Source organism: Pteropus alecto, unplaced genomic scaffold (genome assembly GCF_000325575.1).
Source record: "Pteropus alecto unplaced genomic scaffold, ASM32557v1 scaffold101, whole genome shotgun sequence".
Classification (NCBI taxonomy): domain Eukaryota; kingdom Metazoa; phylum Chordata; class Mammalia; order Chiroptera; family Pteropodidae; genus Pteropus; species Pteropus alecto.
The window spans coordinates 10,621,121-10,647,309 of NW_006432945.1; the positions used below are offsets into that span (position 1 = coordinate 10,621,121).

Sequence of the window (26,189 nt, forward strand, 5' to 3'; positions counted from 1 at the left end):
TGCTAGTAAGTAGCACACTTATGAGGAATTCCAGAAGTAGGCAAACAGTACTTGAGAGCTTTGGGGCCTGCAAGCAGAATTCCCAGCAATATTTCCATTCATTCCAGCCATTCATCTCTAGCTGGAAAGGCCAAGAGTGAGAAGAAAACCTAGTCAATACGTGTCAGAAAGTACCTGACAAGTGACCTGCCCATGGTCAAGTCAATAGGACCATAGCATAGGACCAGATCTCTTGGGAGAGAATGCCATGGTGCCCACATGCATGGCGTAGGTCTGAGTGTGTGGTGTGGAGCCAGGCCTGGTGGATGAGGGGCTTGCTCATCAAACTTCTTAAGGTCCCTGAAGTGAGAAATAAAAAAAAATTATTCTGAAAAACGAATAAAAAAGTATTCTGAAATCCCATCAAAAGACCCCAAATTTGCTAGAATCACCCAAGAATCTGCTTGGAAAAGCAAAAGGGTAGGGCTGGCTATGCCCCAGCAGGTGGTTAATGTAAGCATGAGCCTCGGCTTTGGCTTTCAGTTGGGCCATGAGGACAACCGACCATCTGAAAAATTTTATGTTTTATTGTCCCAGAGTTAAAGAGTCATCTAGTAGGCTTAGCATTTTTGAAACCCATCCCACACACACTTTGATGATGGCCAGGAGCAGGCCTTACCTGGAGTGTGGCTTAAACAAGGCTGGGGGCTGTGGAGTCAGGGGTGATGTGGGGTGTCCGAGGCTTAAGGAATAGGCAAAGGCCTAACATTTCAGGAGACAGATCCAATGGAACACTAAGTATGTGGAGCAAAAGCAGGTGAGAAATCTCACCGTAATTGTTTAGAGCCGGAGAGATAACAGCAAATGCAAGTGACTCAGAAGCAGTGAGGGAGGAAGGAACTCTTGCTAAGTGACTGCCCAGAACAGGTATTTGTCATCTGCAACTTACTTTTGCAATTTTAGTTCATCTCTAGTATCTAGAAAGATCCAAGGTCATGAACAGGGCAAAGAAAGCAATAAAAGCAAACAATGAGAATTTGGGGTGAATCTTCAGCAATACTGACCCCTGTATAAAACCATCTGAGCAATAACCTGGTGGCCCACAGCTATTGTCAAACAATCTAGACATGGTCCAGCAAGCTGGCGGCTCTGACGCTGACCAGCTCTGTGACCTTGGGGGAGTTTTATAACCATTTTGGCTTTCATTTGATCTTCCGAGAAACGGGCATAACAGTATCTCCCTCACCTCCTTTGTAGGGTTTTTGTGAAGATCAGATAAATCATAAGAATGCCTGAAATCATAAGAAATCTGAACATGCTGCAGAAACCTAAGAGCATTACCAGGATCCTCTCTTTAAACTGAAAAAATGTTTTTTTTATTTGCCATTCTTCTCTGCAGAGTTCAAAGTCTTTGAAAAGCATTATTTTCTTGACAGAAACAGACACTTTTTGCAAATCCATTAGAAAATCAATTGAAGAGGCTAGCAAAGTTTTACACAAGCTATTTTTAATTCGGGAAATGAGCCAATGCCATCACTGTGACTGTTAGGAAAGTGTTCTTGGTTTGTACATCACAGCTTTTCTAAGAACTTTTGCAAAGGGGGTCCCTCTGATCGAGCCGTGCTGTCAGCTCACCGGCACAGAGAGAGCTGGGGTGGGGAGCCACGGGGATGCTCGTGCGCTATGGCTGCTGCTTGGGTTTCATTTTGTTATTGGATTTAGTCCGGATTCTGGATTTGGTGTTGACAGCACCCTCCTTGTGCTGACTCTCTGAAAAGACAAAAACGATTAGAGTGCTGTAGTGACACTATCTCATATTTACTAAAGGTGTTTTACTTTCCGAGGCATTTTCAAAATTCTGTTCTACCTGACAAACTCCTAAGCTACAGGAGGTTCTGTGTCCAAAATTTGACTCCGAAATGGTTATTAGGATTCGGAATGCATTTCCCCCAAGTTTTAGTGTAGTCAGTTAACTGCCCGAGTTCTGGATCCTCGTAAAAGGGACTATGTGGCCAAGGAGAGACGAGGAAGAGGAAGAACATGTCCTCCTACCCTGAGTTTGGTGGAAAAAAACATTCCAGTAGAGCTAGTGCCCAGAATCTTCCCAGACCTATTCCTGCTCCCCCCGCCCCGGCCCCGTCCCTCTCTCCAGTCTCTTGCACGCAGACCCTACACAAGCCCCACCCTTGGGTCAGGGGCAGGAGGCCTTCCGCCACCAAGCCTGCTCCCCCTGGCTGCTCTATGGCATCACACTTCTCACTGTGAATCTTCTGACAGGCTGCTGCCACCTCCATCCCACGTTTGGTCACTTGTTCACACCCCTGCTGTTAAGTGGATTTTCTGAATAAACGTTCCGGTCACCTGCATGGCATGGGGACTGCCTTACTTAGGAGCCAATTCCCCAAAGCTCTGCAGGCTTCTCGCCCTCCATCTTTGAGCCCCCTGGGAATGACTGATGGGTGTCTGAAAGGCATGGAAGGGTGGCTGTGTGTCTGTGTAGGTTATTGTTTGCAGGCTGAGGATTAAACTGTATATAGTTATTTTCTACCTATAATTATTAAAACTTTTTCTTCTTCGTTCCCCCTGGGAATGACTGATGGGTGTCTGAAAGGCATGGAAGGGTGGCTGTGTGTCTGTGTAGGTTATTGTTTGCAGGCTGAGGATTAAACTGTATGTAGTTATTTTCTACCTATAATTATTAAAACTTTTTCGTTCTGGATTTAACCTAATCCCCAAGACCTTTATGGAAACAGACAAAACTAAAGTCATTCATTCTATATTGAGGTAAATAACCTCTCCAGTTTAACATGTAAGCCTTCTGTATGGTGTATATATTTATTTTTCTGTAATCAGGAAAAAGAATAGTTTTCAAATTATCAGAATGAAATTTTATCGCAGCATGAGAACATGAAATGTTTTTAATTCATAAAAATTATTTTGCATACAGTCAAACCTAAAGCTAAAGGACTGTCACACGAGGAATAATTAATATCTTATCAGTTCAGAATTAACAGGAGAGAAAATGGGCCCAGACTCTTCCTCCAAACAGTGCCGATGCACCAGACGGTGAGGGGCTTGCTGACCGCTTTTCTTGGGGGCATAGGTGGAGATAGCGGTGACAGCGAAAATCAGAGAGGAGGTATCTTCCCTTTGCACCAGGAGTTGTCCTGGGAACAGACCACGGGTCGAAGATGAAAGCAAAAAGAAAAAGACAGCCTCCGATGGTGGGGATACTGGGAACTGCTCGAGGGCGGGTTATAGCACTAATTAGAGATAAGAAAATGAAGACTCAAATGCCTTTTCCTGTAGAATAAAGGAGATTATTTTCAACCAGTATCAGAAAATAAAGGCAAAAATTCCCCAGAAAATTCTATCAATGAGAAACAATGCCTGTCAATATTTGGGCACATTTACTTCTGGTCTTTTTTCCCAGCTTTAAAAAATTGAATCATATCCTATTTCTTGCATTTGATATGTTAACATAAGAATTTCCCCTGTCATTATAAACTCCTAGCAAACACCACTTTAATAGTTATATAATATTCAGGTATATTAATATATCATAATTTATTTAATCTTTCTTTCATGATTAGAGTTTCTATTTTCTCCTATTGTATATACAATGATATACTAAACACCTTTGTGCATTATATTTTTTTTCTGTATTTAGAATTATTTCCTTAGACTAGATTCTCAAGAGTGAAATTATTTGGTCAAAGTATATGCCTGTTTTTAAGGCGTAGCCATACATACTCTCGACTTATTTTCCAAAACGGTTTTATCTGTCTGTCCACGCACAAGTCTCTGTAAAACTAACTACTTTGCTCCTCCTGACCAGCAATGTATTATTTTAATCTTTGCCAATTTTATAAATAAAAATTGTATCCCATGTTAGTTTACTAGTCTATAATTGTTAGTCATTTCATTTTCTTTTTTGTGAGTTGTCTAAATAAGATAGTTATATGGTTAAATGTGCAATCCTATGAGAAATATAAACTAGTAGATCGACCCTAAATTTATTGACCCTATTCTAATGTATTTCTCACCCAACTGAGTTTTCTTTCATAAATACAACCTCAATAAAGCAAAATGAGAGAGCAAGCCTCACCTTTCTTTAGAAATTTTGAGGAACTTTCTGCTGGCCCGATTTCTTCTTCTTCTTCCTCTTCTTCATGTTCTTCTCCTTCTCCACCTTCTCCTCCTTCTCCTCTTTTTTCTCCTTCATTTTCTCCTTGTCCTTCAGGCTCCTCTCTAGACTTCAATATGTCCTCCAGTTCTTTATTTCTTATAAGGGTAAAATGAAGTTTCTCATTGATATCATCGAACTTCTCCTCTGCTTGTCTGGCTCTGTTTTCAACTTCTCTGATGTGAACAAAGTCCAGAGAAACGCAATGAAATGAAAAAGTTAGAAAAAGAATGTTTCATGTATAAAACTCACTGTCTAAAACAGGCAGTGGGATTGGATGAATGTATTTGACGATGAAGGGTACAAACAGGGGAGGCAGCGACACCAATGACCAGCTGAGCCCTGGGGGCCGGGGAGCCACCCTGTGAGGTAATGTCAGAGTCGCAGTCATGCTGTGATTTAAGAATATGACAGATTTATCATTTCTTAGTGAAATTTGACTTTTGAGTATTTGGAATTCTCCATCAATATCCAAGGAACCCTTTTCAGTAGTTAATTTTGGCTTCTCTTCATCGGTGTGATCTAACAAACTAAATCCAATTGTGTCCCTTCTTTTTTTTTTAATCCTGAGTATAAGTGCCGAGAAACAGTCTTTTTTTTTTTTTTCATTCCCTTCTTTTCCAGTACCTTTAAAACCATATTTTACAATCAAGAAAACCAGTTCGAGATGTGCTTCTTAATTACTGCAGCACATGTTGCACGTCTATGTGGCCACGCTTCTCTCTTGGCATTCTCAGCCATCTGAACTGTATTGCCCCTCCTGCTTTTCGGGTTATGAAACATTCTTTCTTACACACCGTAATTTCTCCCTGTTCCATTTATTTCTCCAGCTCATCTCCTAGAAACCCACTGAATTGGATCGATCTTAACACCCCATCCCCCGACATACACACACACTCTGCCTTCTCCCATTTCCACTTTGGGTGAGGACAGTGTTCCTACTACGGCAGTGTGGTTCACTGATTCTAGCAGAAGATTTGGAGATGCTCATCCTGCTAGTGAGGATGAAGGAAGCGGGAGAACCAAAGGTCAACCGAGAAGTGCGGATTTCTCAGCCAAACCTCCCGGCCAGCATCTTCTTCTTACATCGTGGTACCTCATACTTACGTTAATTTCTTCTGCGTGTGTTCAATTATAGCCATAGCTTCAACATACTTTGAGGCCAATGTACCTTGATTAGCTGATTCTCTCTGACAAAGGAAATATCCACTGTGAATAAACTGGAAGTTCCAACAGTTAATACTCTACTTTTCCAGGATGTTCTGGACCAAGGCTTCCAGGACTTTTTTTTTTTTTAACTATCCATATTTATATAGTAGACAATTAAGAACACTCTTAACATCAAAAAAAGAATAGGGAATGCCTGTAGCCAAATAGCACACCAGCTTCCAAATTACTCATGGGACATAAATTTGATTAGAGTTGTAAAGAAGAAGCAGGGAAAACAATATAACAAAAAAAATAACAAAAGAGGTTTAAAAAAACATAGAGAAGGATACACGTATTTCCCTAATAAGTAAAGTTAAAGATCAAGGAAATTATCTATATTTATCTTATTAATAATTTACTTCACTAAGCACATAACATTGCAAAATCCAATAAGATCTTGTAAGTTCTGTAGGAAATTTCATTAATATCAAGGCGGTGAAAATACGAAGAAAAAAAAGACCTCTAACACAGACCTAGAACTTTCTGTGGAGGAATTTTAAAGCTATTTTCCTGCTCAATTTCCATAACTACCGTCCAAAGGTTTCCAATTTCCCAGTAATTCTTGTGGATGGAGGTATGTATGTGGTCATCGTAGCTTCAATTAAGGAAAGGGAGGAGATGCTGATTTTAAAATGAGGTTTACAGAAGAGAATGAAAAGTGTTTGCTATGTTGTTGGAATGAGAGTTTTCTAGGGATGATGCTAGGAGAAAACAAAATCTGAAAAATGTATTTCTTAGAAGGGCCTGGTCCTCTTGTAGGAGATAAAAGTTAGGCTATATCCATATCATGTTTACATAATCTTAAATTTCTTAGCTTTTTTCCTCTAGTTTGGAATTTCCTAGTTGGGTTTCAGATACATACCCAGGAAAATAACATATCTGCTCCAAACAGAGGTCTGGAATGAACATTTTCATCTTCTCCAATGAACCGAATGAGTTTTTCCTTCTCTGGAGATGCTGAAGGTTTCTACGGCACAGAAATACCGAGGACCCGTTAGTGAGCTGGTGTGTAACACAGCAGCATGGCAAGCTGCCTGGAGCCACGTCTGAGGCTTTCATTTTCCATTTGCTGTAATCATTTAACAAGCCTCTCTGAAGACTTACAACAAATGCTGTGCGTTAAATTAGTATGTTTGGGGAAGTGGGGACAAGGGAGACAGCTGTGAGAAAAACAAAGAGGATTTTTAGACCTCAGAAACTCACAGTACAGTAGGAGAGATAAGCAATAAAATAATTATGTATGTGTGACTGCTGTTGGCACAGAGGTGTGTTCCAAGAGCCACATGTACCTGTAAAAGGGTCCCCCATTCTGCCTAGATGCTCAGGGAGGTTTCTACAGAGAAAATGATATTGGAAGGCCAAATAGGAGTTTGTAAAATAAAGAGGAAGGGGCCTGATCTAAGGCCACAGGAGGAGGACGAGAGGCGATGCATTATAGAATTAAAAGGTATGACAGAATTTAGTGGCCAAATAATAATGTCTTCCGTTAATTTTTTTGCCTTCTATAAGCCAAGCACTGTACCAGAAATAAAACAGAAAATGCTGGTCAAAAGAGGCCCGAGTGTTGTATAATATTCTTGTTCTGTTGTCCTGCATGGCCCGTGAGTAGAGGGCCAAGGTCAGAGTGTGGGGTCATGCCAACATTTAAACTATTCGCAGAGAAGAAACATCAGGGAAGTAAGTCAAGACAGCAGAGAGAGTGTGAGGTGATCATGATGAGTGTGAAAGCCAAAGACAAGAATCGGTCTAGGAATCAGCAAGAGCTCTTCTGCTGGACTTATCTGGGGTTGAATGCTGGTTGTGCTACTCACAGTTACACGATTTTGGGTAAGACAGTCAACCTTTCTGATCTTCACTTTTATCTCTAAAATGAGGGTGGTATTATTTACCTTGAAGTTGTGTTGTATATAAGAAATAACATGTGCAAAGCATATACCTCATGGTAGGCACTCAGTTATTGGTGTATCATTGTATTTTTGTTACTATTACAAGTGCCCTGGGAAGGGTTGTTATTACCACTAATGCCTCAACAGGGGTGAAGACAGAGTAAGGAGAAGAGAGATGTGAACACGGGCTTGAGAGGAGCGGGGGAAGGCAGCTCAGAACGGGACCTGAAGAAATGGGAACACAGTGTTTACACTACTGTCTGAAAAATCTGGCAGTGAAGTTATAAAGGAACAGCATCAGTGAGAGACTGATGACACGGTTAACAGTACAGGTGTGAATGACGCTAATGCGAAATGGCTGGAAAAAAGACACCCCTTCCTCAGAAAACCATGAGTCTGTCTTCAGATATAGTTAACTATATGAGAAAAGGCATTTTGTTGAATTTGAAGTGTTTACTCCAGATGATCTATTTCTACTTTCAACTACATCCATCCATCTATCTATCTATCTATCTATCCATCCATCCTCTTTAAAAATATAAAGGGATAGGAGAAAATAATACTAAATAATCTTACTTCTACTTTCTTTTCTTCTTGTTCTTTCTCAAGTTTCTCAACCTCCTTACTTTCTTCTTCATCTTCTTTAAAAAGTGTGTCTACTTCAGACTCAATAAATTCCTTTACACTGTCCTGTGAGATAAAACAATATCATAATTATAACTTAGTGTATATAAATATTTTAGTACTATATTAGCAATTATTCACTCCAAAATATTTAATGGGCACTAATCCTGCAAGTGAGCCCTGTGCCAGTGATAAGGATACAAAGGTTAATAAGAACGGTTCCTGCCTTTAAGAAGCTTATAGTTCAGTGAATCAATATTCAGAACATTGATTGGGAAAAGTCACTGAACCCTCACCTATTAAAACACAAGAATAACCTGAATAATGAGCAATGCTAACACAAGACAAATACCTCTTCTTCAAATAGGAGTTCTTTTTCTTCGCTTGTCAATAACTTTATTTTTCTGCCTTTCATTCCAGAAAGGAGGTGAGAGCATGTGGTGATCCACTCATAACATTCTTTCTGAAAAAGAGACAAAAGACATTATTAAGCAGAAAAAAAATCAGATTACATCAACTCATGTATTCACTCATACCTACTGAGGAGCTGCTAAATACAATTCCTCTAAGTATAATTCAGTAATAGAAACTACATGTACTTTACCAAGATCTCCTAACAGCTAAGATCTGGCTTCAATGTTTAAAAGATATATTAGGAAACTATCTTCTCTGGAGAGGGAGATCAGGTCACTTCAACCACCAAAACACTGTTCCATGAGGCAAAATAGCGACCCAGTTTAAGTCAGCACGGTTAACCATAAAAAGCAGTATTATGTCTTACATTTTTCTCATTACTAGACTTATTTTTAATTGTGAAATTATTATGAAACGTCAGAGCCAGAAAACTGTAGAAATCAAATCCAAACCCTTATGTTATACATAAGGAAACTGAAGTCTAAAGAGTAAGTTTACCAGAGCTTAGTCAATGTCACTGATAAGTTTAAACTCTGGATTCAGATGGTTAGGATGATGTCTTATTGCATATCAGAAAGAGGATCAAACAAGAAATGCGAAAGAATTGAGTTCTAGTCTAAATTCACCTAATTAGTTGTGGCTTCTTGGATAAACTCTTAATAGTCTTCATCTATTAAAAACAAATGAAGTCGTAGTTTACTTTAGGTGACCGCTATGTAGTAGGAAACTAGTAATCACCGTCTTGGTGAGGGGGAGCCCTAATCTGTAGCACTTGCTAATTTCCATGGTAAAAATACTCCCACCATGGCATTTCCGATGACAGTCATCAATTCAATTGATAAGCACTGAATGTGGAGCTGGGAAGGGGTATGCACAGGTAGTTCTTGTGAGCCAATGTGAGTCTCCATCATGCCACTGCCCCTAAGGATCCTTCTGGCTACAAAATTTGATGCATACGTTATTTAACTTTCTTTATTGTAACTAGAACAAAGCACTAGTTAATGTTGAAAATAATAATATTTTTGAAACTTTATTTCTTCAGTTAATATATCATTCATGAGAAATAAACTATTCTCTAGTTGAATTTGCATTCTAACAGAGATCCTAGTCATTTTCTTATAAACTTCTGAGACATTGAAAATACCATCATCATAACACTTCTGATAGAAGAAAAATCAGTAGGAGTCTTTTGATGAACGTTTTGTGGTAATCTATAGAGTTAAGCAAGTTTTCCTCAAAGTTAAGCAAGTCTTCTTTCAAAACCTTCAGTCTACGGCCATACCACCCTGAACGTGCTCGATCTTGTCTGATCTCGGAAGCTAAGCAGGGTCAAGCCTGGTTAGTACTTGGATGGGAGACCACCTAGGAAGACCAGGCGTCGTAGGCGTAAAAACAAAACAAAACAAAAAAACCTTCAACATCACCTTTGATCAGCTCTAGACCAGGATAGCTCAGTTGCTAATCGATACCTGTGGACCTTCTTCCATCAATAGTCTTATTTAATTTTAACAAAGCCTGATCTGGGGCTATGTTAATAAATCCTTCTGGTGTGAACAGGACTTAAATTCACATCTGGGACCCTTGGAGGATTTAAGCAGCAAGAGATGGCCCTAAATGTTAAGCCTATTGTAGTGGATCAAAAGCAGGAGGATGAGAAGACTATAGGAGATAGTCTTTTATAGGGTACCAGTGGTAAGACTATGGTGGTAATGGAGTTAAGAATCTAACATCCCCAGGTCTCTTCCAAAAGGTGGGATAGCTGGAACTTCCCTGAGTTAACTGGAACACTGCAAGAGGCAAGCCCCCAACACTCCTCTTCAAAGTCATAGTTTAGGAGGGCCAAATCCTGGAACTGGCAATTGTACTTGGGTGACATAAAAGAGGTTACTGCAGCCCGAGGTGGACAGCAGGACCTTAATAAATCACACAGGGCAGAGGTGGGAAAGAATGGCATGGAGGGAGTCACTTGCAGCCAGGAATCAGCTTGAAGGCCCCCAAGCTAGAAGTCCTCTCATTTACATCATGGTGGGTATTTGATATTGAGAGGAGATATTTTCCTCCCATACGTTCTCAGAACTATCAGGTGCTGGTCAATGTGTGTCTTTTACCAGTCTTGGCCTGCTGAAGCTTATCTCAGAGATCCTTCTAAGTCATTTGCCACCTGCTCAGATTATGACTAAACTCCAGGGCATCAATAACTCTAATTCTAGATACCGGAACATTACAGATGGTCAACATAAAGCACTTGAAAAAAGACATCTAACTTATTGGGGGCTAAGTTTCTAGGCTGTCAGCAGTTGGTCTAGGCTGCAATAGACCCAGTATATTCTCAGTGGGTGCTAGGACTCTTTGACTCAGTGCTTCCAAGCATCAAATGAAGTCTTAATGACAAGCAATTCTTTCTCCCAAGTGGAGCAGCTGATAAGCACTGAGACCAACTTCTTTCAGAAATAGGCACAAGAGCAAGGATCCCTAGAACTGAATCCTCTTAGAAAATGACCTCCAGCATTTAACTGTAGCTCAGCTGTGAGGTCAGATTGAATCAAGATATACCAGGATCATTTAGGAAATAAACAGGGTACCTAGCAACGGTCTTGCAGAACTAGATAATCCCTAAGACTTCTTGAGAAGTCATTTAGGCATATACAATGGGAGAGTGGAGTAAGAACAATTGGTTCATCATCAAATTCTAAAAGATACTTAGTTAAGAGGACTCCCACTCCAGAATCCTGTCCAGCGTCATGCAACTCTCATTTATTGGAAAGAGAGCCCAAGAAATATTAGATTGTGGAAAATTATCACTAATGTCATCCAAATATGAGTCCAGTAGGTTGGCAAGATGTTGTTCTTAACTGATAGAATGTGACTGGGATGTGGCACAAGCCACACAGCGTCACAGTATACCCACATTACACAAGGCTTCCCTGGAAGACGATCTTCCCCTCTTCGCCTTGTGGGATACAAATGAAGCCATAGGAGTCCCAGAGTCTGATGTCATAAAGACTTATGTACCACAGAGGCTGTCCAGAAGATCAGGGGAAGACAGTAGCAGTCAAGAATAGGGATGAATTTAAAATTAAGATACCCTAATGTAAAGGTAACTACACATTCATTTTTCATTACTCCCAGGGCACGGGGGTACTGTAGAGCTACAAATTAGTTTGATGTACCCTCGAAAGGCCTCAGTCTCAGGCTTTGAAGGGGGAGGGACATGCACATTTGGTAGGAAAAAAGGCCCAAGCCTGGGATCAGTTAGTCTTACTGCTGGTATGAGAGCGGATTCTTGGCCTCCTCTGATAACATTTCCCTGCAGTCGCTAGCAAAGGGTTAGTACATGGAAAAGAGCTTAACAGAAGACTGAAGCAGCCTGGTGGAAAGTGTGGGTTCTCAAAGAGATGGTCAGGCCCTGCCAGAGCAGGCAATGAATGGCCCATTTCACCAAGCTCCCACAAAATCTAACATGGATGGTTTTATATAGATCCCCAAGGTCCCTTCAGGAAGGGCCCCTCACAATAATGTGCCCCACCCCATACTGCTATAGCCTTAACTTTAATGGGGAGGTACACATGAAAGCATCCTGAAGTCTTCATTCTAAAACTGCCTTTACCTGGAAACATGGTCTCACTGTACAGAGCTCTACCCCTGTTCAAGTAAATGAGGACAAAGGTGTATCATGGAACAGGCCAGTGAGTTCCCACTACTGTCAATGGCAGATCTGACCTGCCAAAACTGGGATCTCCACCACTGGGGGAACCGTAGAGCTACAAACTAGTTTGATGTGCCCTTGAAAGGGTAGCAGCCGGGGCTGGTGGCGGCAGGCCTGAGATGTGAGCACACTTCTAGATGCACAGTGAGGGAGGGCCACAAGCTCCAAGAGACTGTTCAGTTTAGTCTGCTGGGAAGAATACCTCCCAACTCATTCCTAAGAGGCCAGCATCACTCTGCTATCAAAACCAAAGATTACAAAATGAAACAAAACTATACAATCAATATCACTCATGAATATCAAAACAAAATTTTTAAACCAATTCGATTTTAACCAATTGAATTTAGCAATACATGAGATAATGCAAAATGATCAAGTGGGGTTTATCACAAGAATGCAAGGTTGGTTTAACACTCAATTAAAAATCAATGTAATTCACCATATTAAAAGAATAAAAAAGAAAATTCAAATGACCACTTCAGTAGATGCAGAAAAATGATTTAATAAAATCTGACATTCGTTCCTGACTTAAAAATTTTCCCAGCAAACAGGGAATAGAAAGGAACTTCCTCAGTCTGAAAAAGGGCATCTGTAAAAAACCTACAGCTAATATCACACTTAAAAATGACAGAATAAATGCTTTTTCCCTAAGATGGAACAAGGCAAGGATATCTGCTCTTACCACTTTTATTCAACCTGGTACTGGAGAGTCTACTTAGTGAAATAAGGGGAAAAAAAAAAAGAAATATGAGGCATATAGATTGGAGAAGAAGAAAAACTGTCCCTATCTGCAGCTGACATGATTGTGAACATAAAAAATTTTAATGAATCTGAAAAAAAACTCTTAGAGAAATAAGTGAGTTCAGCAAAGACAGGACATGAGATCAACATATTTTTAAAATCTATTATAATTATATATACTAGCAAGGAATAATGAGAAATTAAAATTATAAAAGACTGTCATTTATAACAGTAGCAAAATATGAAATCCTTAGGGATAAATCTGATAAAACATGTGTAAGACCCGTACACTGAAAACTATAAAACTTTGTTGAAAGAAATAAATGACTTAAATAAGTTAAGAGATATATAATGTTCAAAAATCCAAAGATTCTATATGGTTAAGATGTCAATTCTCCATGAATTAACCAATAGATAATATGTAATTATAATCAATATCTAAACAGGCTTTTTTGGAGAAATTGATCAATCTTGAAAAAGAACACATGTGGAGGATTTACACTACGTAATTATAATCAATATCTAAACGGGCTTTTTTGGAGAAATTGACAAGCTAATTCTAAAAAGTTCATATATGGAAAGCAAAGGACCTAGAATAGCCTGATCGATCTTGAAAAAGAACACATGTGGAGGATTTACACTACTTGAGTTCAAAACTTATTATAAAACTACAGATATCAAGACAGTTTGATAATGTGACAATGTTGACAATAGATCAAACAGAACACAACAACAGAATGTCCAGAATAATACCCATACATATAGAGTCAAGAGGTTTTCAACAAAGAGGCAAAGGCATCTCAATAAAAGATATCTTTTTCATCAAATGGTGCTTAAACAACTGGATATCCAAATGCCAGAAAATGAATTTCATCTCATACCTGGCACCATACATGAAAAAAATTAACTCAAAATGGGTCACAGACCTGAATATAAAGCCTAAAGCTATAATATTTCTAGGAGAAGATCTTCATGATGTTATTGTTCAAAAATTTTCTTAGATATAATACCCAAAAATTGATAAAAGAAAAAAAATAAATTAAACATTAAAATTAAGACCTTCCTCTCTTGAAAGATATTGTTGAGAAGACAAATCACAGACAGAGAAAATATTTGTAAATCACATAATTAATAAAAGACTTGTATCAAGAATATATAAAGAAATGTGTTGCATGTGTTCCTTTTTTATTGTAGTAATCACTTTACAGGTGTGTGCACATTTTAAAAATGATCAGATTGTACCCTTTAAATTTGTGTAGTCTGTTGTAAATCAGCTGAACCTAAAAAGTCTGTTCAAAACAAACAAAACAAAAAGGGAAGACAGAGCTATTACCTTCATCTGATCCAGGTCGTGAAGTTCCTTAGCAGGATTTTTTTGTAAGCTGCCAGCTATACTCAGAGCCATCGCTGTTACCATCCCTTTGCAACAACTGGAAAAAAAAGCACACACACACACACAGCATGCTGGCTCCTCCCCTAAGAGTTTTACACCCAGCTGCGGTGGAAGTCTACCATGATAATGAAGCCACTGACTCACCAAACAGTATAGTTTGTCTCTTTCTCAGTTTTTCACCATTGTCCTCTTTCTCCCCTCCATTCCTTTCCCACTCTTGACCACTGGCAACTTTGAATGGAAATGAAGGGGGAAATCGGCTAGATGATAAAACCTACTCCCCCAGATTTGAAGTAATCGGTAATAGTATGCTTACCAGTTAATACATTCGTTTTTCAGACCTCATATTTATTTGGTGGGAATGCTCCAGTTTTTCAGATATAAGGGTTTTCTTCATTTTTTTTTTTAAAGAGATGTTTTGGTCGAAACTATAAGCTTCTTCATAAATGTCCCCAGTATGTGCAAAAGTGCAAGATGTATCTTACTTATGCCAATGGGCTTTTTTGTTTTTTACTGATTCTCGCTCCTACATCTGGACATACTTCCCATCCTGCCTATGCTAACACTGTTTTCCAAAAGAATTCTAAAGTCATTGGGGAGACGCCAAAATCTCATATTCCACCTGGAACGTGTTGGAGCTAGTTTAAAAACTGAACTAGTACTCCTTTCGAGATTTTAAAATAATCCCTCATTGCAGCTACTTAACTGTCCTCTCCTCTGCTTTGTGTTGCATTTAATCTTCAAAAGGATAAAATAAACAGGTAGTTTTACCTGATCAAGTAGGTGGAGTATTGGGCCAACTTTTTCGCCAGGGCAGTTGCCTCTAGCTCTAACTTTGCTACTCCCACATCATGGTTTTCATCACTTTCCTCCTCCAACTTCAGGAGGGTGTCTTGGTCAGTAAAGTCAGGTACCATTAAAATCAGCAAGTTTACCATCCACTGGATCATAGATATATGCAATTCATCCACCTGTTAAAAAATTATTACCATACAAATGACCCATTTTAAAATAAATTGAATAGTAAAAACTATACCAAATTTAAAAATAGAAATGATCCTACCTGTGTCCAATTTTCAACAACACCATCTTTCTTAATAAAATTAAATCATCGCTATTCAGCTACAATAACTTTATTTTCTTTTGCTTAATATACATTCAATGACCCTCTTCCTTTAGCTTGGTCGAGGGTATGAAAGCTGAAGTTCCCAAACTGTGTGCCAAGGTACCCCAGGGCTCAGCAGTGGACTGTCAAGGATGCCATGGGATTTAAATCCTTGAGGGAAACAACAGTGACATGGTTTGTTTACACAGACTACCAAAGGCAGTGGAGCTACTTTAGTCCAATGACCTCCTTGTTTTATTTTAACACATTATTACTCTTCCAAACAGCTACTAAGTTGTTAGGACATACTTAGTAAGCTGTTTGAACCAACCTACTTAATAAACTGAACTGGGTGGTATTTCTTTTGGCTGAGGAGTATGAAAATGCTGGGGCACAAAGGGCACCGTGAAAGTTTGAGAACCTCTACATTAGGTTCTGGGTCCCAGAAATAAAATGCGAAAACCTTTACGAAACGTAAATGTCAAACACTGTTTTCTTCAAATGCCTTATCCCTTCTCTGGTGAGTTCTTAAGTATTCTTCTAGGTTCATATATGATCTACTCTGAGAAGACAATTTTTAACTTCCACTGGTTTTAATTTGCTCCTTTTCCTACGTTTCTATAGCACTTTGTACATTTCTCTATTATAATTGTTTGCACATCTGTCTCCTCAATTAGCCTCTCTAAGGGCCATAATTTTATCCTTCAATATATTTAGCGGGGAGTAAGTGCTTATTAAATGCTTGTTAAATGAAGAATTAAATTTGGCAGTCTATCCAGTACTAAAACGCACACTTTCTCCCTCAAAAGGAAGATGTTAATGACTTCAAGCAATGTTGTAAAGGGCAACTGTTCCTGAGAAACAGTTAAAAAGACTGCTACTCTCTTTCACAAATCAAAGGTATATCCCCCTCACATTCTACTAGCTAAGCCCCTGCTGCTTCTCAATTAAATAAATTCTTAACTGTTCTTTCATATACTAATAGCCTGGATTACACTGTCACTGAAAGAACTCGTTTTTGCTTACATAAAATACTAATCCATGCTTGGACCATACTTATGAAATAAATAGAAATATGTGTTATCTTCATTTCAAAATTACATTAGAGAGAGTAAATGGTAGAATCAAGGTCATGCAATAGGTTATAGGTGAATTTAAAATCAGAATTAAATTAAACATGTAAAAGTATTCTTTTACTTTCACAAGATATGTAAAAATTCTTTTAATTAAATAATTTTTATAATAAACCAAAGATTTGCTGTGATTGTGATACAAAATTCTTAAGTTTTAAGATAAATTGTTTTTCTTTTATAAAAAGACTTGTTCCAAATTTACTAATCTTTTCAGGGATGACGAGTGGCTACTTAGCCACCTCTTCACTGATATTTTTAAAAAATACACATACACACTTAATTTGTCCCTTCAAAATATAAGTGATGTTTAACAATGAGTAAAAGAAATTTATTTTTGGAGGGGTCATTTAAAAAATGGATAGTTAGAAGATTTTCCATCTTGGTATGAAAATGACACATGGCTCACTTTTTAAAACTCTCAAATTTAAATACTTGAAAATCTAGAAATAAGTATCTTACATGATAAGAAAATATTTAAAGATCACTGTTTTTAAATCTTACAAACAAAATATTTCAATTGACTGGGGAATCTTTTGTAAAAATATAGAAACCCCACATTGTCTAATGTTTGCAAGAACAATTGACTGACATGGTTGATGAAAAATTTTACCAGCCAATTAATAAAAACTTACATAGGATTAATGAAATTGAAAAATGAATATTATTATTTAATAAATACTGTAAGAATGCACTTCTTCAATTTGGATTCATGTTTCTTTGTGAACTATCGTTTCAACAACGAGAGTCCTTTAAAAAAAATACTGAAATAAACTGAACTTCAAGTGGCTTTATCACTAAGTATTAACCTATAATTATAAAAAATTATGAAGCCTGTTCAATCACATCAATTTTTAACCATTATTAAAAATTATTTTTAAACATTATTTATTTCATCTCTTTTGATCATTTGTATATGTTTTATAACATAAAAAACAGGTCAGTCCTAGGATACTTTTGGCATGTAAGTTAGAAATACTTGCTCAAAGGCTTTTTGCTGATGGAGGTACATGATAAGAAAATGTTTAAAGATCACTGTTGTAGATTGCTAAGAAGCACAGTTTAGGTGGAGTAGGGGCATAAAAGGCAAAAAAAAGAAAAAAAATCCAAAAAACAACAAAACAAACAAACAAACAAAAAACAAACAAACAAAAAAACCCCTAAAAAACTGGAGGTAAGAAAATGGAGCAGAAAGGAAAATGAACGGTAGGTGAAAAAAGGACAAACTTTGCCATTTTGAAATAGTTGTACCACCACTATGGAAAACAGTATGGAGGTTCCTCAAAAAACTAAGAATTGATTTACTATATGATTCAGCAATCCCTCTACTGGGCATTTACCCCAAAGACTTGAAAACCCATATCTGAAAAGATATTTGCACACCGATGTTCATAGCAGCATTATTCACAGTGGCCAGGACATGGAAGCAACTGAAGTGTCCTACGATAAATGATTGGCTAAAAAAGCTGTGGTACATATATACAATGGAATATTACTCAGCCATAAGAAGAGATGAAATACAGCCATTTGTGACAACATGGATGGACTTCAAGATAATCATGCTAAGCAAAATGAGCCAGACAAAAAAATTTGAAAATCACAAGATATCACTTATATGTGGGATATAAACCTAAAAGCAACAAACGAGCAGGACAAACAAACAGAGACTCATGGACATGGACAATGGACTAGTCGTTACCAGAGAGTAGGAGGTGGGGGACAAGTGGGGAGGTAGGTGGGGTAAAGGGGATGTTCATCCTTACTTCATTCAACAAATACTTATGACAAATATATGGTAGCTGAAGGAAACTGGACTTTGGGTGGTAAATACACAATAGAATATATAGGTGTCAAATTATAATGTACACCTGAAAATTATGTAATTGTATTAACCAATTTACCCCAATAAACTTAATTAAAAAAGAAAGAAAGAAAGGTAGAAAGAAAATGAAAAGCATTCAGTTTTATAATCGCTACATCCTATAATCTCTATGTCTCACATTAATCCCATAAGACGGAAAGGAAGAAACAATTATCTTAGATAATCATTTGTAAATCAATCATCTTAGATATTTGCTAAGAGCTAATAAGATCTGAAGAGGAAACTATTGGCTAAAATTAGATTAGAGGACATCTGTGCGGATTTTTCATTTATCCAAGCCATTTCCATCTCCTACTACAGAAAAAAAGGCAAAGACTGAGACACAACTTCAAGAAAATAAAAAGTTATACCATTTCCACACCATTACTGATTTAAAGTATACGGAGCACAATCATTCAATGCAAGCCATTACTGTTTAGCATTTTTACTATGGAGATGCAAGATAAATTAAGCAGCTTCCACTTACCAAATTTGCCTTGTAAATGGATCACTGCTATCGATAAGCAAACTATTTTTTCTTTTCAATTATAAGAAAGCTAAAAGGGATATTACCATTTTAAACTACATACTCCTGTACTATGAATAATATAAAAAGAGCATTTTGCTCTCTGGATTCTTTTAGTCTTGAAAATGGTGTACCCTCCAAAACACTGTTGATTGAATCTATCCATATTTACTGTATTAGAAATTAAAACTGAGAAATCTTTTTAAAAAAGAAAGAAATAGTGTACCAGTAAATACGGTGCCTCAAGGAATTTATAATCTTGCAAATTTTCTAAACAGTTTAATTATATTATAATGAAGTTTTAAAATAGAGGTATGTAAGGACAATATAAAGACTCTTCCTAAATAATCCTATTCTAAATAATCCTATAAAAATTGAATTCCATAATATAAATATTGAGTATATGATTCCATGGAAATAAATTACCAATGGCAAACAGAATATTTTGCTAACAAATGAGTTCATGTAGCAACACTATAAGACACCAACAGTGCTGGAATGTTCATCCTTACTTCATTCAACAAATACTTATGAAATCCCACTATGTGACAGATACTCTGCTCCCCCTTTTAAAATTAATTGCAATTGTTTTCAAAATCATAACAAATTTCTTCCAACCTTGGATCCATGCTTCCAGTCTTACTATATTTGCTCCTCAGCTTTTGGTGTCTATGTGTTTGCAACACGCGCATAGACTGATAAAATGTAATGCTTCATAAGTAGTATTCCCATGTAACTGATGATCTCGGCCTTTGAAATTGCCAATTAAAGCAATATTAAAATGAGTTAAATTCATTTTATCAATTTTGTAAGATCAAATATTTGTATATTAAGTTAACTTACAGTAAGATTTTTATCCTGTGTGAACTTAGGTTATAAGTAAGACCAGGAGGTGGAAGTCAACTCAATAAACTAGGACGGCCTTCGGAAATTTCACATTGTGCCGGTTGCGAAGTCCGCAGCTTCAGTTTTTGGAACTGCAGAACAGTTCTACTTGTTCTAACAATACTAGACCAATAGTTTCGTGGCACCTTGTCTTTCCTCCTAGTAATGTGTTTCTGTCTGTCATCCTTCACCCAGTCAGGGGCACCAACATAAATTCTTAAATCGGTCACATCCCAGGTAATGGTATTAAGGGGAAAAAACTCAGTGTAGCAAGTAAAGCATAAAGATAATCATTAGAACTCAAAAACTTTTGATCATCTCTGAAACTCCATTCCAGAGGCAAAAAGATATTGCATTTAAAAATCTCCTGAAAGTCACTTGAGTAATTATATAAGTTCCCATTTTGCCCTCCCAACCTCCCACTCTAATTGCATAGGCCTGGCTTGGTTTTTCTTAAAGAAAATTCCCAGCCAAGGCAGAATTAACCTAACAGGTCCCGACAAGTACATACGTGGCGCTGAAGTTCAATGTTACCATTGTTAATCTCATTGCCTATCTTCAAAAGCCATTGTTGAATCATGTTAAATATATGTGCTTGGAGTACCCTGAAGGAAAAATTAAGTAAAATAAAGATAAGTGACTTACTTAGAATATAAAAGTAACTATCAGCTAAAAGTAAGGGTTTTATGTGGCTAGGCCTAGTAAACTTAGTGTTGACAATTGTTTGGGGACTCAGGGAAAGGTGAATGAAAGCCTGGAACGATGTGGTATAGTGGCTAACTCACTGACATGGCCGTCCTAACGTCAACAGCCACTGGCATGATGCACTCGGGACAACGTAGATCTTACCTTCAGTGTTAGTTCTACCATAAAAACTCACACTCACACCTTTTACGGTCACTTCTGGACCACTGAGACCACAGAGTGAGAAGAATGAATTTTAAAACTTTCTCAAGAGACCAATTTCAAGCCTGACTGTGTGAAGAGCAAAGCTGACCCATTCCCCAGGAAAACTACTGAGAATTATTTCTTAAAAAAAATAATAAATGGTCCTAAGAACAAAAAGCAACTTAAGAAACATCTGTTCGAGACAACCTATGAAGACACAGTCAAAAAGGCAAGAGTCTAGGGCATCCGAACCACAACGACCCCCACTCTTCCCTGTCCCCGCTCAGTGAGACAGAAACTCCACTCTAGGCTGCTGCTGCCAGGGACACAGGGCTCCCTCGCTCTCCTGCTCCCCGTCAGATGCTTTCTTCCTGGGAGGAACAGGACTTCAGGGTTTCTTATTTGATCCCGGCTCCCTGTTGCTGAGGCTGGGTACTGAGAAAACACAGTTGAGAAGCGGGGACTCCCTTCTTCCGCCCGGCAGAGAGCTATGGGAACTTACGAGCCAGAATCCACGTCTAAGGACTGTGGAACAGTACCAATAATCCTCAACAACGTATCCAACTGCAGTTTCATTTCATTAATTTTTTCATCGAGTTCCTCGCATTGCTCAAGAAACATTTCAGGAAACTCCGGGAGGCTTTCCAACTTGAAAGAACAGAAGTCAAGAGAACTAATCAAACTTGGAACAATTTTAGAGACACCTAGAAAAGTGACAAAAGCATTAATTTTAAAAGTATTTGTAAGTCTATTATTTCAATAATAAATTATAAAATACTAATTGGCAGGAGCATATCTCTTTTCACCTTTTTATTATCCTATAGCTTGCCTAGCATAGAATCTTACAAAGGGTAGTTCCTATGTCAATTGTAATTGAAAATTTAAAAAAATTTAAAATTATATGTCAATTGTAATTGAAAATTTAAAAAAAAAACAGATATTATCCAATTATCACACATTAATGAATAAACACTGTAATTAGTGTGGTTTTTTTTGACTGATGACAGCTTATACTCTAAGTTTCTTGTCTTCTCAACTGAGAACCTAATGTATTATGCCCAGAAACTGTGAACTACAGTTTTCTTAAAAAGACATTATTGAGTCATTCGATTAAGAAGACAATGACAATAAACAGTTTCTTCATGATGACAGGATAGTTAACAACAGAAATGAGAACATAGTTCTTGAGTCATTTTTTAAGTTTCTGTTCAGGTTTCCATGAAGTTTATAGTTTTAGTCTGAGCAAGGATCAAATCTGGATCCTAATCTTTGAATGATTCACTGAGAGATTGTGGCAAAATACCCTCTCTATACTTTTGTCTTATCTCATTTGTAAAATTTAAAAAATGATCTCATCTCAGAGGTATATAAAGAGAAATAATTAAAAAGTAAACTTTTTCTTATCCTTGATGAAAATATTTTCAGTAAACCCTCTTCGGAGTACTCAAAATGATGTTAATTTTACTATCATTCATCATTTTGATTCCTCATTATTTCAAACCATTAACTAACTCATTTTTTCTCTGTCCACTAAATATTCTCATGGGTAAGTACTGCCACTTTATCTATAACTATACTACTGCTGCTGCAGATAACTAAGATAGTGTTTTCCCATCTAGAGCAGTTTTACATTGAACAACAATGCCAATCAATGCATCGGGATTGCCTGGAACACTTTACTGGGAAGGATTCTTAAGTAACATATGACACAGTGACTAAAAGTGCTTTGAAGGATTTTTAATGTCTCTCATGGCTTTGGGAGGATAGATTTTCAATATGGCTCATGGAAAACTGGGATATCTGGTCACCCTACCGGGAAAACAAAATTGAAGTTCAAAATGTGCTAAGGAGTAAAGGCCCTGGGAAACGCTGCAGGCTTTTACTTGAGACCCCTGAACACCTGAACCCCTAAAGGGCTACATCTTAGAAATAAGGGTGGTGCAGAAACCGACCAGCTCTCACAAAACCTAAAGCCATGCTTTATTTCAGCTCAGTCCCTGTTTGGATTAAAATGATCTGCTCCTACCCTAAATAACCTGCCAGAAGAAAAAGTAAAATTATTCTTGTGAAACATAGCATCAATATAGTATCTTAAATTATCTCTAGAATTTTTCACAATGTCCAACATCAATCAGAAATAGTCAGAAATATGAAAAGAATTGACTCAAATCCAAGACAAATACAGATTATAAAGGCCTAGTACTCATGAAACTAAGATATTATATGTCAATTGTAATTGAAAATTTAGAAAAAAAAACAGATATTATCCAATTATCACACATGAACTTTAAAATTAACTATGATTAAAGTTTTTAAGTTATTAAATGATGAGGTAGAGAATTTCAGCAGGGAACTAGAAACCCTAAAAGTTAATAAATTTAGAGGTGATAAATACAATAACTGAAATTAGGAATTAAGTGGATGTTTAACAGCAGACTACACCATGTAAAGTACTAAAAGAAATAGCTGCCAAATTAGAATTCTAAACAACCCAGATTTTTCATGTATCATTTAAATTTAAAAAAGGAAAATAAAAACTAAGAGAGATCATCAGCAGACCCGAACTATAGGGAATGCTAAAGAGAGCTATTCAGGGAGAAAGATTTTGTCAGATAGACAAATGCAAATGTAGGAAGGTAGTAAAATAAAGACAATAAAGTCTTATTCTTCAAATTCACAAAAGGGAAAGATTGATTATTCTTTGACCATAGATGCAAACCATGAACAAATAATTGAAAAATCGGTTTAAAACCCCTTCCAATTAGAGACAGCTTCTCATGAGAACCCATGCCTCTGAAAATCAGCCCATCCAAGTCACCTTCAAACCTCATAAATTTTCTTTTGACTGTCCTCTGGGCCCTAATTTTGTTGTTTTAAGCTGAAGACACACTTTATCGCTGTTAAGTCATAATTTTACTTACTTTTCTATCCATAAACATGTCTGAATTTACACAAATGTATGAATGTCATAGGATTATACACTTTTATCTCAGAGCCGGTCTTTACTCCTTTTCCTTTCTGGTCCAGTTTCCCTTCCAACCTCAACCTCCTTACCTCTCCCCAGCCCTGAGCCCAGCCCGACCTTCACCGAGTCATCCATGGAGAAACTTGGTGCACCCTTTCTCTATTTTCTCTCCAAGCCTGTGAGGTCATTTTATATACACATAATAATATAGATGTATATGTATCTATGACATGGATAATCATGATTTCTTTTAAAATAACACAGAACATTTCAACATCACTAATTATTAGAGAAAATCAAATCAAAACCACACTGGAATATCACCGCACACTCATTAGGCTGGCCAATATCAAAGAGACAGACAATGGCAGGTGTTGGTGAGGATGTGGAAAAATTAGAACTCTCAGACACTGCTGGTGGGAATGTAAAATGATGCAGCCTCTCTGAAAGCAGTGTGACAATCCTCAAAAACTTAAAGGTAGTTACCACATGACTAGCAATACTCTTCTTGAGTATATATCTAAAAGAAACGAAAATATATGTCCAGAGAAATATGTAAACAAATGTTTATATCAGCATTATTCATAAAAGCCAAAAAGTGGAAACAACCCAAATGTCCATCAATATATGAAGTGATAAACAAAATGTGATCTATATATATATACATACAATAGAATATTATTTGGCCATAAAAATGCATAAAGTACAAATACGTGCTAAAACACAGATGAATCTTTAAAACAAGTGAAAGAAGTCAGTCACAAACGATTACACATTACCTGGTACCATTCATAGCAAAGTCTAGAACAGAAAAATCTATAGAGACAGAGAGCAGGATTAAGACTGGGCCAAGGACAGGAGGGTAAGAGGGTGACAGCTCGAGGGCACCGGACTTCTTTTGAGTTTACTTTGATGAAAATATTCTAAAACTGTAGTGATGACTGCACACATCTGTGAATATACTCGAAATCACTGAACTGTACACTTTAAATAGGTGAATTGTATTCTATGTGAATTATATCTCAGTGAAGTGATGCTCAATGGTTTTGCTTGATTTCTAGAACTACATTCATGTATTATTTTAAGTAGTAATTGTATTGAAAATAATTACTGTTAAAATCCTTTATGTCAAGCAATCTATCATTTTTTTCTTACCATTATCACCATTTATTCTTATCTCAAATTCTTTGTAGAGTTTTCTTATACTTTTCACAATATCCTCCATGTATCGTTGCTCTGGTGGCATTTCCCCCTCCATACTTTTATGGCGACGAAATATTCCAATCCCAATATCTGTCCAGTTTTCCTGTAAGTATTTCATAATCTTGAGAGAATCATATTTTGACACCAGAAAATCACCAGCATACTTGTCTTTATCTTCATTTAATATCTAGAGAGTAAAAAAGGGGGTAAAGAAAAGAGCACATTATCCACTAATGATTTCATCAAAGTCAATCCAGATCTTTACTTCCCAGTGACTCTCAATTATGCTGGAGTTACATATCCTATTATCATTTGTTCACACTATTTCTTCATATGACATACATTTTATTTTCAAAATTAAAGTGAATTTAAATTAATTTGATACCTTATAAGGTAATCCATAGTTTACCAGGATAAAAATAACTACATTAAATCCTATGTGAGTAAAAAAATAGTGATAGTCAATTAAGTCCCAGAGACCTGAGCGTGTTTAATTACTATATGCTTTGGTGAAGATTTAACACATTTGTTTATGTGATCCTCGCTAGATGGGGTAAGGTCCTAGAAAGTAATCACCGTGTTTCATTCATGCTCTATTTGCCTTTCCAAGTCCTATGCATATCAATAAATATTTGTGGGAAAAATAAAGTATAATTTGTATATAAAGTTTGCCATTATTTGTGACTCGGATAATGGAAACGAATCACTCACGCTTCAATAAGAGTGACTAGTACAGGGGAGCAACGTAGCAGAGTGATTAAGGGTAGGGATTTTGCAGTTGGAGAGATCTGGACTCAAATTCTGACTCAGTCACCTATCATTTATAGATAATGTAGGCAAGTTACTTAACATTTCTAAGCTTCAATTTCCACATCTGTGAGATGGAGACTATAAAACCTGCATCACGTGGCAGACAAGGAGAGTAAGTAGGATAATGTATGGAAAGCACCTTCAGCCTGACAGAGTAAGTGCTTAATAAATGAGAGTTGTTATCATTCCTACTACATAAAGAAGCATGACTTTTTAAAAATTTTAATTATGCAATGTCGAAATTGCCGGATAAACTATTTTAAAAGGCACTAAACTAGCTACGTTACGTACAGGACAACAGACATCTTCAATTCTGAGAATATTCTGCTCAAGTCATTCCAAAAGAAAAGGAAATAGCCTTCTGGGATCTCGACGAGACTTCAGCAAGTCACGAGTTTGATATTTACCCTGAAGGAATTTCAGTATCTTATATATTTTCCTTTGTTAAACTACAATAACATGATAGTAATTTGACTAATGAAGCCTATTTCCATAACTCGAACACTTTTTAAAAAACATTACTAATAAAGTATGGTGTATACATACAATGGAATATTACTCAGCCTTGAAAAAGGAGAGAATTTTGACAAATGCCACAACATGGATGAGCCTTATGCGGAAGGAAATAAGTCAGTCACAAAGGATAAACTCTAAATGATTCCACTTATATGAGGTGCC

At 37.1% G+C, this 26,189-nt stretch overlaps 1 protein-coding gene and 1 pseudogene across 6 annotated transcripts in view; one reads left to right on the forward strand and one right to left on the reverse strand.

Moving 5' to 3' along the window:
• Positions 1–34: 34 nt before the first annotated feature.
• Positions 35–26,189, reverse strand: part of AXDND1 (axonemal dynein light chain domain containing 1) — a 61,133-nt gene continuing 34,978 nt past the window's right edge. For 4 of the 6 annotated variants that reach the window (XM_025043970.1, XM_025043968.1, XM_025043969.1 and 1 more), the window contains 11 exons: positions 24,654–24,888; positions 21,036–21,237; positions 20,157–20,250; positions 14,910–15,109; positions 14,079–14,175; positions 8,237–8,347; positions 7,837–7,950; positions 6,237–6,341; positions 5,273–5,355; positions 4,088–4,341; positions 1,389–1,749 (listed from right to left, as the gene is read on the reverse strand). In XM_025043970.1, the coding sequence (XP_024899738.1) occupies positions 1,661–1,749; positions 4,088–4,341; positions 5,273–5,355; positions 6,237–6,341; positions 7,837–7,950; positions 8,237–8,347; positions 14,079–14,175; positions 14,910–15,109; positions 20,157–20,250; positions 21,036–21,237; positions 24,654–24,888 (1,584 nt within the window). In that variant the 3' untranslated portion in view covers positions 1,389–1,660. Of the gene's footprint in view, positions 340–1,388; positions 1,750–4,087; positions 4,342–5,272; positions 5,356–6,236; positions 6,342–7,836; positions 7,951–8,236; positions 8,348–14,078; positions 14,176–14,909; positions 15,110–20,156; positions 20,251–21,035; positions 21,238–24,653; positions 24,889–26,189 lie in introns of those variants that run through there. The other 2 variants (XM_015586175.2, XM_025043971.1) reach the window with 2 other exon arrangements.
• Positions 9,567–9,685, forward strand: LOC112476569 (annotated as a pseudogene).